This window comes from Pan troglodytes, chromosome 7, assembly GCF_028858775.2.
Source record: "Pan troglodytes isolate AG18354 chromosome 7, NHGRI_mPanTro3-v2.0_pri, whole genome shotgun sequence".
NCBI lineage: Eukaryota > Metazoa > Chordata > Mammalia > Primates > Hominidae > Pan > Pan troglodytes.
In genome coordinates, this window is record NC_072405.2 from 128746491 (window position 1) to 128760293 (window position 13803).

The window sequence follows — 13803 nt, forward strand, 5'->3', positions numbered from 1 at the left end:
AACCAGTTAGCCTTTAGATCAATTAATAAGAAAAAACGAATTTATTTTACCTTCATTTATTCATTTTCTGACATTCTTCCTTTCTTTCTGTTGATTCAAGTTTCTGATCTATATCATTTTTCTTCTGCCTGAAGAACTTTTATCACTTCTTGCAGGGCAGTTTGCTGACACTGAATTGCTTCAGTTTTTGTTTGTTTGGGCAAGCCTTTCCTTACTTTTCTTTTATGTTTGAAGAATACTTTTATTGGATATAGAATTGGCCATTTTTTTTTGTTTCAACCCTTTAAAGTTTTCACTCATTTTCTTCTTGCTTAAGAGGTTCTCATTAGAAGTGTCCTGGAATTCTTATCTTTTCTCTGGAACTAAGGTACATGATATTTGTTGTTTGTTTTTAAAATCTGACTCCTTTCAAAATTTTACCTTTGTCCTGTGTGTGTGTGTGTGTGTGTGTGTGTGTGTGCATGTGTTTGAGAAAAGTAGTTCAAATATTTATCCTGTTGGTGTTATCTGAACTTCTTGGATATGTGGTTCAATGTTTGTGATTAGTTTTGGAAATCTGTTGTCATTACTATTTGAACTATTCTTCTGTCTTCTTCTTCTGATATTCTAGTAATGCATATGTTACATCTTTTAATATAGTCCCACAATTCTTGGATGTTCTGCTCTGTTGTTTTCATTCATTTTACTCTTTGTATTTTGGTTTGGGTGGTTTCTATTGATTTACCTCCAAGTTCACTGATTCTTTCCATGGCTGTGTTGAGTCTACTGATGATCCCCTTGAAGGTACTCTTACTCGCTATCACAGCGTTTTTTATTTCTAGTATTTTCATTTGATTGTTTATTAGTTCCACTTCTCTATTACATTAGTCATCTGTTCTGGCATATAGTTTACATTTTGCATTAGTACCTTTAACATATTGATCATATTTATTTTAAATTTCCTATTTGATAAACCTAACATCTGTGTCATATCTGAATCTGGTTCTGATGATTACTTTGTCTCTTCAGTTTGTTATTTTCTTACCTCTTGCGTGCTTTGTAATTTTTTGTGTGTGTCTGAAACCTGGACATGTTGTATTCAGTAATAGGAACTTGGGAGGAGGCATTTGGGGATATCCAATAAATAGTCCACTAGAACAAAGGAAGGGACTGGAAGATAGCATTATACTTCACTGATGCCAGGAAGCAAGAATCTAATGGGGGCAGTCATCAAGAGCTTTCTTTGGCAAGAGTTTCTAACCTGGGAACCTAAACAGGACCTAGGGGTGTGTTTCAGTCAAACTTCAACATACACTTTCTTATTAAACTTTTCAACTACCAACTTACTGTGATAAGTCTTACCATAGAGCCTTATCCTAGGAACTAGAGATGAGATACTTAACCCAGATGAAGAGAACTAAGGAGGGCTTTCTATAGGAGGTGGTATCTAAAACTCAAGCCAGAAGGAAAACTGGAATTATTCAGGTGAATGGGTGGGTGTCAAGAAGGTAGAGAGTATGACATTTGAGAACCCTTGAAAGTAGTTCAGTGGGCCTTCAGCTTAGAGGAGGAGGGAGTATAGGCAAAACCAAACACCATCACCATCACCCCTAGCACCACCATCACCACCGACAACAACCACCATTACCACCACTGCCACTGCCACCATCACCACCACAATAATCCAACATCTTGAACAGAAAAACAGACTGTTTTTTAAAACTATAAAATGCTCATCCCTGGAGGTGTTGAAGCAAAGGCTGTCCAACTACACAGTAGGGATGTTAGAAAGGGTAACACAGGGGGACATGTACCTATATTGTAAGGGGGACACTCAGCCTCCGTTCTTCCTATTCCCTTGTGGAGGGACTTCCCTGACTAACGCTCTTGGCCTCTCTCCTGCCCTCCGTTTGCTACTCATTCAGCCCAGTCCCATGTTCTGTCCTCACTTGAGACCTGTGTCCTGACGTAGTCTGCTTTCTGCCAAGCCTTAAAAGAGGCAGTGCTCAGTTGTGCCAGTGACTGGGATGATCCATTTAGAGAGGAAACATTCTTAGTAAATAAATTTGTCTACAGATATAAATTACATTCTCCAAAGACTTTTATCAGGAATGGAGCTGGTATTTTGTGGTCCACTGACCTTCTACTTGTGTTAATTTCTCATTGAAAGGGTCTTTTTTTTTTTTTTTCTTAAATTGATCCCATAAATCCTTGGAAGACATCTAAAGTCCTTTCCAACACTCAGAATTCTTTTCCCCTGAATCATCAAGAAAACGAAGTTCAGTACCCTTGTTTTAAGAATGCTGAGAAATAAATCATGTATATTAAAGTTAGTAAGTTTATAATTTAGAAAGCTAGTAAGTATTCCATTAAAAGGGGTTAAAATGAAAAATCAATGGCTCTATTGGAAAATTAGGAGAAACAACTTATGTTCTAATCATATCAGAAACTTTACTATGTAAATATAAAATTTATGCTCAAGTTTCAATAAGAGTATAGAGCAGTTCACACAAAAAAGAAATGTGAAAAAACAAATACAAAGAGATAGGAAAGTAGATCACAATATCCAGAGCAGAAGTGATAAAGATGAGAAAATGTGTAGCTGACACACTGGATAGTTAAATACGTCTACATTTTGTTTGGTTATACTGGATTCTACTAAGTAGTATTCTCGTAAGTACATCACATAAAGTAATTATTCTACTCCTTTTGACACTTGTTAACTACACACCCCATTGGTTTCTACAGGGAACTCTAACCATAATAAAAGAATTGGAAGACAATCACAGAAGGATAGAGGAGTAGAACAGTCCAGAAAAATCAGCACTGAAGAGAACAACGTTAGCAAATGCATGGAGCCACATTCCAAAGGTCCTAAAAAGATAGTGATTTTCCCTTTACTCAATAGCATATTCAGAACTGCCCAATTTCAAGGTGCTACATCTCAGCAGAATATTTTTAAAAAGGAAAAGAAGTACAAGTGGGTGACAGTTGCAGCATAAAAAAACAGACCAGAGGCATACATCTATTTTGTAGGCGATCATTTAGAAATATAATAAGTCAATAGGAATCATTTGTAAGTGATACTCATATGATAACAATTTGTTCTTGTAGACATCTAAAGGATACCCATGGTTCGTCCATGAAGTAGACCAAGGAAACCCTTTATACATTCAAAGCAGCTTTTAAAAAATATTTTATATTCTGGGGAGCTCTGAGTGCTTCACCTCTGAAAACAAGCCTTTAAAGTTGGCAGGAGAAGGAACCCTTCACAGATAGAGGATTTGAAGCCAAACGAGGTGAGGTGATGTTAGCAACCACCACAGGAAGAAACTTCAAACCTGAAGAGATACTTGACTGTGCATAAAAGAATCTGAAAGTTGCCTGTGAGCTTACACCTGGCCCCAGAAGAGCCTCCTCATCAGCATTCCAAGCCAGGCCTCAGAAAGCTAGGGACAGAATCTTGCAAGCACAGAAACATACACAAGTTTCTTTTCTTTAAACCTAATCTCATGATTTCAGTCTATATATCCTAATGCCTCTCCAGTGTTCTAACCATCTTATTCTTTTTAAAGTGTGCTTCTGCAGGGAGTTAATGCTACTAGTACAGCAGCAGCCCCCTTAGCTACGGTTTCGCTTTGTGCAGTTTCAGTTACCTGTGGTCAATTGTGGTCTGAAAAGTAGATGAGTACAGTACAATAAGATGTTTCAAGAGACAGAGAGAGATATTTACCTAATTATTATTATGGTATATTATTATTAATCATTCTATTTTATCATTAGTTCTTGTTAATCTCTTACTGAACCTAATTTAAAAAATTAAACTTTATCATAGGTATGTATGTATACACTATATAAATAGTGTTTGGTAATATCTATGGTTTAAGGCATCCACTGGGGGTCCTGCTATGTTTCCCTTGCAGATGAGGGGGGATTACTGCAGCTTCTCTTCTGATTAAAACATCTGCCACCAAAGAGCAGGTATCTTCTGGGCACAATAAAATTTTCAAAAATTTTGATATTGCAAAAGATTTTGAACACTGATAGGTTAAAACATGTCTAAAGTTTTCTTAGACTTTGAAGCACCTAAGGGAAAATTTTGTTTAGAATTTAAAGTTCTTCAAATAAACACAGAAACAAATGTTCATATAGTAGAACTCTTTGTAAAAACAAATACAGACAATTTAAACACTACTGAGGTTAAAGCGTAATTTTCAGAAAAGGTTAAAATCATGACTGTCATACAAATATGGAAGTGAACACATCTTTAAGATTTTAATTTAACTTATTAATGAGGAAACTGGCAAGATGTTACAACCAGCTCAAGGGAGAATCCGAACAGCAGACACAATTATAGATCAGGAAGACTGAAATAAATGTATAAATGGGAGGTAAAACTCACCTTATCCACAGTGGTTAGGCAAGTGAACTGAACCTCTGTGGAACAGAAGTTACATGTCAATGGAGAAAAATTATATTGTATTACTCTCTGTTATCTACAACTCACAGAGTTATAAAATTGCTGCCTAGAATCAAAGAATTAGATAACCCAAAATATTGTGCTATAGATGACCATGCATAGTTTTCCATGGAAGCACAATTTTTTTCCTACATGGATCACTGACTATCTTACTTACCACTGTATTCTGAAAACCTGGTACATGGTAGATGGTCCATAAATACTTCCTAAATGGATGAATGAATGCCCATTATATGTCAGTCATTAAGCTAGGCCCTTCACATTCATCATCCCATTTAATCTTCCCCCAAATTCTTTAAGATAAATATTATTTTACTGACAAGAAACTAACGTGTGGCATTATGTTTTTATTACATGTCAAAAGTTGGTGTAGAGGGCAGCAGGGAGGATTTGACTCAGACCTATGATCAGAAAACCTATCTCTGTTTTCTTCTTCTTTTTCTCTCCATTTAATATATGTCTTTTTTATTTACTGTCACTGGACCATGTGCCTCTAAATCAAGGGATGTTTGTATATAACATTGATATAACACGCTTCCTCAATGAGCATGATAGAGGAGATCCTTGCTTTAAGAAAAATAAAAGAACAGCAGCACTCAGGAGAATCTAAGCATAAATAAGAGATACATGAACAATCTTTTCTGCAGCCCTAAAGATTAGCACAGGATATTTACCAGCCCAGAATGTTTTGTTTCCCTTAGATGCTCCTTTCCCTCCTTTCCCAGGATAATAAAGCTGGATGAATTCAACATTACGTGTATTGTTTTGTTATCAAAGATACCATCAGGGCAACACTTGGAAAAGAGCAGCAGCTCACATGCGTTGTATGCTCACTGTGACTGTGTACCACCTTCATAGCAACACTATGAGGTAGATACTATTAGCATCTCCTTTTCTGCAGGTGACAAGCTGCCATGCACCCAGCAACCTTTACAAAATCACAAGGTTGTGATGCAGCTCTGGGCTGTGACCTGGTACTTGTAACCACTCCCCTGTCCTCTCTTAAGTCATTCTACTGTCTGCACACCCTGGTGAGGTTTGCTCTGTCATCACATCTTGAGTTTTACAAACCTCTTTGCCCTGTTCATCACAGCCTCCAAGAGTATTGGGATTCCCACAGCTTCTAGCATCACAGGGCTGGTAAATGCACACTGGCTGAAGTCCTGAAAGCTATTTTCTGGCCACTTGGCACTTGTGATCATTTGGGTATTTTGCATTCACTCTTAGAGAGGCAGGGGCCAGAGAACAGGGGAAGAGAGTTGTCTTCTGAGGCTTCAAATAGGTGAATGTCAAAAAGATGTAGACCAAAAGTTAATCTGAAATCATTCTCTCTGTTCCCTAAGTCCCCAAGTAATTCCCTGCTTTCTTCTTCTTGCCAGAAAATAGGCTGCCCTTAAAAGGAAATAACAGCATGTTTTTCGACACTTCCAGGTGAGTCCTGACATGACTAATAGCACAATGCCAACATGTAAAAGGAGTCAAGAAACAGTTAGCTTAGTGGTTTACCTATATTATTTCATTTAATTTTCATGACATCTCTCTGAGCCAGGTACTATTTTCTTTATTTTGGAGATGAGGTAGTGAGGTTAAGTAACTTGCCCAGGTTAATAAGCAGCTTGCCCAAGATCCCAAGAAAGTAGTGATTTTCCAATACCTGATATGTTTCATGAAGACCAAGTCTGCCACCAAAAGCATACGACAACTGTTTGAAATGCATACCTCATTCCCACACTCCTGTCCTCATGTCACTTAGCAGAAAACCTTGGGAAGTGGGACCATTTATTCCATAAGCATTGATGCATGAATCTTTATTTCTGAGGACTGTAAGGCTCATCCTCTTCAAACCATTATAAATGCTTATCCTTCCCTCAAGGGGACCTCATAATTCTCACCCCTAATAAAAGATAACACTGCTTTCAAATAAGATCATGAAAAAGGCTTTGCCATTACTATCGCACAGGCATTAAAAAACATTAAGCAGCCATTATCTGATGAAGGCTACCATAATCAGGCAAACGGTTACTAACTGATTGATTACAGTTAGGAGTAGAATAACTGACCTTAGATGGGCTTTTCTTAAACTCTTAAGGGAGGAACTAAGAAAATGAATGTAGACACTTGGAATCGAAGCTAAGTACCCACACTGCCTTCCGAATTTCTGAGATTTCATCCAAAAGGGCCATTGACTCTAGTTGGGAGTGACAGAGGAAATGCATAAAGGACCATTTTTATATTTAAGATAGAAGGATTTTACTCTCTTGTTTGTTAACTCAACTTGAGCTACAATTGGGTGTTTTCCCTATATATTTAGACATATCAATGTGGTCAGCAGGAATCTAGGATCATCTAGCTCAGCATTTTTTTTAAACATTTAGTGCTTAAATGTTTAAAAAAAAATTTTTTTTTTAAATCAATCAAGTTTTCAAAATCAATCAAGTTTTCTGTATGGTTCAAATATACACAACAGACATGAAGGGAGTGGTTTTGGTTCACGCACCCGCCTCTACCCAAAGCACACCCACATCCCTTTGGCAGTCAAGGGCTCCATGAAACACACATAGAAAACCATCGACTGAGACCTATTCTAAGAAGGTGAATTGACCTGCCCCAGATCTCACAGCTACAGCCTAAGAGCTGAACTGCAAAAAGAAATACTTTCTGCTTAACAAGTCCCTTTTTAAAGTAATAGGAGTGAACAGAACAAGAGAGATTAGGATTTGTCATGACAGAAAGTGTGGGTTTGGAAAGAGGTTTGTCATCGAGAATGCTGAGCTATTTCATGACAAGTCACTTTACCACCAGAGTGAAAGCATTTTCTCAGAAAAAAAAGATCTGGACTAGAAATGACTTCTTAACACTGTCTCCCCCTTGAAGCCACACAGTTTTGGTTTACAGAGTGTATCCTCAGTCCTATCTTTCACTGCACTGTTTGTGCAGGGAAAAGAGAAGTGTTGCCCACATACAAGCAGGATCTTAGGGTGAAAGGGCAGGCAAGGTCTGGAAAAGCCCCCTTATTCTGATGGGCTACCACGGTGGGCATATTTGCTCCATCTTGCCCACTCCATCCCCCAATTGAGAGACTTGATCTGAAGCCCCTTTATGGTTCACTATCCTGGCCTATTTTCTGCTTTCAAGTACTTACTGACCTCCACGTATAATATTTGAATACCCTTGATCTAAATGGAATCGTTATCTGTGCCTTGAAACTATTCATCCCAAGGGCAGAGAGTTAGTATTATTATATTCCATTTCAGAAACTTGGAACATTGCTAGGTGCAGATACAAGAAGGTGGTCAACAGGGAAATGGATGGCCAGAGGACAGGAGTGTCAGGAAAACCGACTTTCCACCATGGACTCTTTCACATGATTGGATACATGTGTATAGCTCACCCAAAGAAGTCAATATACTTTATCTTAGACATTTTTTAAAAAGCATTTTCCTACTTAGAAACCTTTTCTACTTGGAAGATCTACATAGTGATCCTATAGCCAAGCTCATGTGAAAGACTTCCTTCTTTCCTTTCTCTATGATTGGCATGCTGTTATTTTCTCTAGGATCCCCCAACCCTGCACCCTGATTCCCATATACTTTTACAATGGATGCGCAAAATCCACAGTTTTCTATAATAACCATGTATGTTTGTTAAATAGCATGGCTCACATGGATCTGGAATTTATCACCCCTTTGGAAGTAAACCCATGCCAGACAATTTCAGCAGGAAGATGTTGTTTCATGGTAAGGGTATGGGAAAGGCTATCATGACTGGGAGAAAGAAAAGGAGTGAAATATCTGGGATACTGCATACTTTACCAGTTATGTCATGCTGTTTGAATGACTCACTGTAGATCTGATACTGATTCGGACAATGTTTCTTCAACCACTTGCAGACATCCTGCTGGGTCCATAGAGCCACCGGTTTAGATAGCTTCACCGTAGCTGACTATAAATAAAGAAGGAAGATCTGTCAATGCTGGCCCCATGCCTAGGAAGACACTATAGTTAAAAGTCTTAGAGTGTGTTAAAGGCTACAGACTGGATTCCCTGAAGATAAATATCTAGTTCTTGTCTTTCTCCTAACCTCTGTAGACCTTCTCAATACTGCTGAAAAGCACAAAGAAAGGTCCAGGTGGAGAAGCTGTGAAAATGATCTAACCATCTCTGCTGAGAAAAAATCCCAAGGAATCCCTAGGAAGTAGTGTTTTTTAATGAATACTCTAGCAAAAAACAATGGGGTTGCTAAGCAATTAATTACATTAAAGGGGAGATATAGCTGGCCCCAAGTGCCTTTCTTTGTATTCCAAGAAGGTATTTATCTCTCGCTGTCCCTGACATTTCTAGAGCCTAGCACAACACCGGCTCCAGGAAGTGCTAATAATATTTTTAGGAATGAATGTTACTGGATTTAGATAACTGTATACTAAGAACTGCAAGTCTGCCTGGGGGCTCTGGACTTAGGGTGGCCCTGAAATGTCCAGGACCATTAGTTATACCAAAGTGGGGAAGCAAAAAGTCAGTTCCACCAGGATGTGGAGAATGGTAATAAGATAATGCGGGCAGTTAGGCTTTATACAGAAGCCAACTAGTCATGGTCTTTTTTTTGTTCACTGGATCTTTCAGGGAAGTATTTATGAGGAAAACACACACACACACACACACACACACACACACACACACAAAAAAACGCAGGGAGTGAGAAAAGCTTAGCCTTTGACAAATGATGGATTACAAATACATTTATTAGTGAATAAGCATCAATTTCATGCCCATGGGATGACCATGCTCTGATGGTCTCCCTCAGAGATCCCAGGAATTTGGTTTTAGACAGATTAATGCTTCACTATCTAGGATTTTTATCATGTTGGATCAGTGTTTGCCAAAAAAAAGTAAGGCTATCATATTGGCAGCTGTTTGAAGCCTCCTGGGTGGTACAAGGACGTGGCCATTATTATCCCTGCTCTTCTCCATATGCATAATTTCCTTCCACTTCTCTATCAAATCTTTCAGATTAAGGCAAAAGGAGAGCCGTCATTTGGTAGGAGTGTGATTGTAACACCTGCTGACATGTGTGTTGTTGTTGTTGTTTCCTTGACAAAGAAAGGGCTTGCTTCAGTCTCAGAATCTTAAAAAAAGGTAGTATATCTAGCATCTAATAACTTTTAAAAACTTTTTAGTGTATTTAAAGTTACCCTTTATTTTATGGCAAATAATTATGGCAAAATAAATTTTATTTTCTGTGGCAATATCTTCTTTGCTTTTTAAACAAATTTGAGTTTAAAGACACAACTATCCCTTGGGCCAATTTTTAATAAAAAAATAAAGAAACAATGGTGCAGATGGTGAGAGAGTCATAGTGAAAACAGTGGAAGTAATACGGAAGCAACTCAAGGTTGGAAAGCACAATGCTCAGGTGTTTTTTTTTTTTTATTCGTATATTTCCAGTCATATGAGTCCTTGGGCCATTGCTTTCAAAATAATCACAATGCTGATCGCTTTTTATTTTGTACTGTGATATTTTTCTTTTATTAATTGTGGTAGATGGTGTTTTCCAAAGATGATTTTATATATGTCCATATATTCATATATGTATGTTTTCATATAGACATATACACATACATATGTATCTGCTTTTCATTCAATGGGACTGACATTTCTTCCACTAATATGTGGGGTAGATGCTCCCTCCTACTCCATTTCAGCAGGGTTATGTGACCTTCCTGACCAATGTAGTACAGTGGAATTAATGCTATGTGACTTCTGAGGTTAGGTCATAAAAAAGAAACAGCTTCTGGCACGGACCTTTGGAAACCAACCATCATGTTGTGAGGAAGCCCAGGCCACATGGAGAGACCATGTGTAGGAGTTTTGGCCAATTTGCCAGCTAAGGTCTCAGTTGACAGTCATCACCAACGACCAGACAAATGAATGAACAAGCCTCAGATGATTCCAGCCGCCAGCCTTCAAATCTTCCAGCCAAGGCCCCCAGATACCACAATAGAGAGTCAAGCCATCTTTGCAGTGCCCTGAGTGAATCCTTGACCCACATAATCCATGAGCATCATAAACAGTTGTCTAATACCACTAAGTTTTAGGGTAAATTGTTTTGAAATCCTAGTAAGTGGAATACATGGTGAAGATGGGAGGGTGAGATCTGTTATAATTTTGTGTTCCCCAGAGTGTCTTGTTTTCAGTAGATCCCGTGTACATCCACAAGGATTAAGTGAATGAATTAATGAAATGAAACAGCATTCACAGACATAGCTTGCTATTTAATCAGCAGTGACTTTCACGTTCAGCCCTTGCTTCTCTACCCTGCTGTGTGTTATGCCTACATGGCTCCTAATCAAACATGCCTGCAGCCCTTCATACTGGGGTAATGGGCTGCAGCCATTTTCCCTCTAACATCTGTGGGAAACCATATTGACTTTGCCTAATTTTGATGAGAGAGGAAGACGTTGGGCATGGAGGGTATAAATGAATAAATGTTTTTATTGTTGATGATGTTTAGGTTTCTTTTTCTCTTTGCTAATCATCACGTCCTTTCCTTTGCACAACTAGGAAGCTAGAATTTTAGATCTTTTAGCTAGAAATCACTTACCACCATGTTTCACAAGTCAGCACCTCTGAATCTAGTTCTTTCCTGCTCTACAAATGTTCCTTCAGATTAGCTGAATGAGTTTATAGCTGACACATCATTACCCTGAAACTCTTGCAAGTAAAGCTAATCACATCTTTTGAAAACTGCTGTAAACCAGTCACAGAAGGCTGTAAATTAGGAAGGGAAAGGCAGAAAGATAAAGTTGCTTATACATCAATATATTAAACTTTTTCCTTCTTGGAAGAACATTCTTTAACTTGCTCATTTCCTGGGAAAGGGAGGACGCTCAGCCTCAACTGGGCTTCAGGTGGAGATTTACCCAAACACACTAAGCTGACTCAGAATGCATCCTCACCAGCCCACCATGTATGCTTTTGTTGTAAGTTTTCTTTTTATCATGAATTCAGAGATTCTGAGGTTAACACTCAAGGAGTTGCTTTGCTTTATTCTTCAGCATATACTCTTACTAGGCATATACTAGTAAGAGCATATACTCAAAACTTTAGGCATAGATTTTTAAGACTGTATGAGGCTGGGCACAGTAGCTCATGCCTGTAATCTCAGCACTTTGGGAGGCTGAGGCAGGCAGATCACCTGAGGTCAGGAGTTCAAGACCAGCCTGGCCAACATGGTGAAACCCCATCTCTACTAAAAATACAAAAATTAGCTGCGCATGGTGGCATGCACCTGTAATCCCAGCTACGCGGGAGACAGGAGGATCGCTTGAACCTGGGAGGTAGAGATTGCCTTGAGCAGAGATCGTGCCATTGTACACCAGCCTGGGTGACAGAGCAACACTGTCTCAAAAAATAAAAAACACTGTCTCAAAAAAAAAAATTAAGATGGTATGAGCCTACAAAAATGCCTCCATGTAAACAGACATAATAAGTAAAATGAGGGTAATAAAGATTCCTACTGTTTGTCTCTTCTTAATCAGATGGTAATAAAAGTATTGATACACTTATCAGGTGATTCTTAGCCTTGGCATTTTAATGAAATTACTATTAGTTTGCCATACTTTAAGAGCTGTAATGACTCCAGTTACCCCAGTCTGCTGCTTCTTTTGGGATTCTCAGAGCTGACTTTGATTTTTTCTGCCTGAACTTCTCTTTTTGTAGCATCCAGGGTCAACCTCAGTCACTCCCCCTTCCATCAACATTTCCTCCATCCCCAACAGCTACCAAATGTTGGGAGTGAATGGCATAACCTGATTCCTTTAAAGAGCTTACACTTCACTTCCACGTACAATTAGAACAACAAGAAGTACATGTTAAACCTTATCACTTGAATTCAACATATTGTCCCACTGAAGGCAGGAAAAGAGAGGCAGAGCTGTCAATGCCTTCGACCGCCTCGCCTCCTTTCCTCAACATCCAACACCTACACTCTCTTCACAGCCATCCCTAGACGATGACTTTCTCTGATATGCTGCTGGGTTTTTTCTTCCTGCAGTAGGGGCCTAAGCCTAAATAATAATAGTCCATAAAGCAAAGAAATAAAGCATTTCACCTTTACTAGAAACAGTAAACTCATAAGAAAAAAACATCCTGCCCAACGGCAAACATTAAAAAAACATTTGCCCCAGTTCTTTTTCTCAATGTTCATGTCTACCACATCATTCTCTGAATTTACAACCCTGGAGACAATTTTGGTTTATTTTGCTGCCCTGAAAGAGGCCCGAGGCAGTTTGTTATCTTAACCCCTATGCATAGTGACACCAAGCAGAATTCCAGACATTTCCTTTCTGAATTGGTCCTGGCCTTGCTACAGACAAACTGAAAGTGAATTTCAGACGCTTTTCCTTTCTGATGCCTTTCTGTTTTACAGGAAGAACTAACTTTATGCAAAATACACATTCCTGAGAGAATGGTTGTTTGCAAATTACTTTTTTTTTTTTTTGGTAAATGATTTCTATTTTAATTTACTCATATAATAAATTCAGCTATGTTTTACAGTAATTCTGATTTGTATTTAACTGGAAAGAACTCTGAAGCATTAAGTTTTAAGTTCTCCAAGGTAAACTTGAAGCTTTTCTGCTAAGTAACAGAATAATTAAATGCTTTAAAGAAGGTTGAAATTGAAAGAACATATTGCAAAATGCCTTTAAAGTTAAATTTTTATTTTGTGATTCAACTATCCTTTAGCTTATCTGTTTTACAATATAAATTCTCTTTTAATTTACTGGGCTTTGATTTATAAGAGAACACTGCAATTGTAAGATCCCAATGGTTGTACAAACTCTTAACTAGGTGAGCCCAGTTGGTTGATTATCAAAAAATAGAGAATGCTTAGACTGTTTACATTCATTGGCAGGGCAAAGTGAGCTTTATGGCCAAATTTCAGAAAGCGGTTTAGTATATTATTATAAGCAAGTGTTTGCAAGCTCTAAGAATTGCCTATTTCTTCCCTTACTATCTTGCAATGTCCTTTCTTTAGTTGCCAGTCCTCTCTTTTATTAACTTCTATTGTGTCATTTTACTCAAGATTACAGAGAGAGAAAGAAGGAAAAGGAGGAAACACACACATACACAACAAACCATTAATGTCTACTTTAGCAGTTTTTAATGCTCATTCACCCAAAAAAGGTCACTAAATATCAGGAAAAATTGTTAGCTCATAGAATACTTGATATTTGAATTAATTAATTTTAAAGTACTAATAATGTCTTCTTCTGTCACCTTAATCCTTTCATGGAAAGAGGTGGTTAGAAAATTTTAAAAACATATCTTGTCTATTGCATGCTGTTT

The 13803-nt window shown here is 38.1% G+C and overlaps 1 protein-coding gene across 9 annotated transcripts in view; it reads right to left on the minus strand.

The window, feature by feature from the left end:
- SAMD12 (sterile alpha motif domain containing 12) overlaps nt 1–13803 on the minus strand; it is a 492602-nt gene that overhangs the window by 300052 nt on the left and 178747 nt on the right. For 7 of the 9 annotated variants that reach the window (XR_002937745.3, XR_010159661.1, XR_682014.4 and 4 more), the window contains exon 3: nt 8272–8401. Coding sequence is in view for 6 of the 9 variants with exons in the window: in XM_009455825.5 (XP_009454100.1) it covers nt 8272–8401 (130 nt within the window). In the remaining 3 variants the exon portion in view is untranslated. The remainder of the gene's footprint in view (nt 1–8271; nt 8402–13803) is intronic. The other 2 variants (XM_009455826.5, XM_063817358.1) reach the window with 1 other exon arrangement.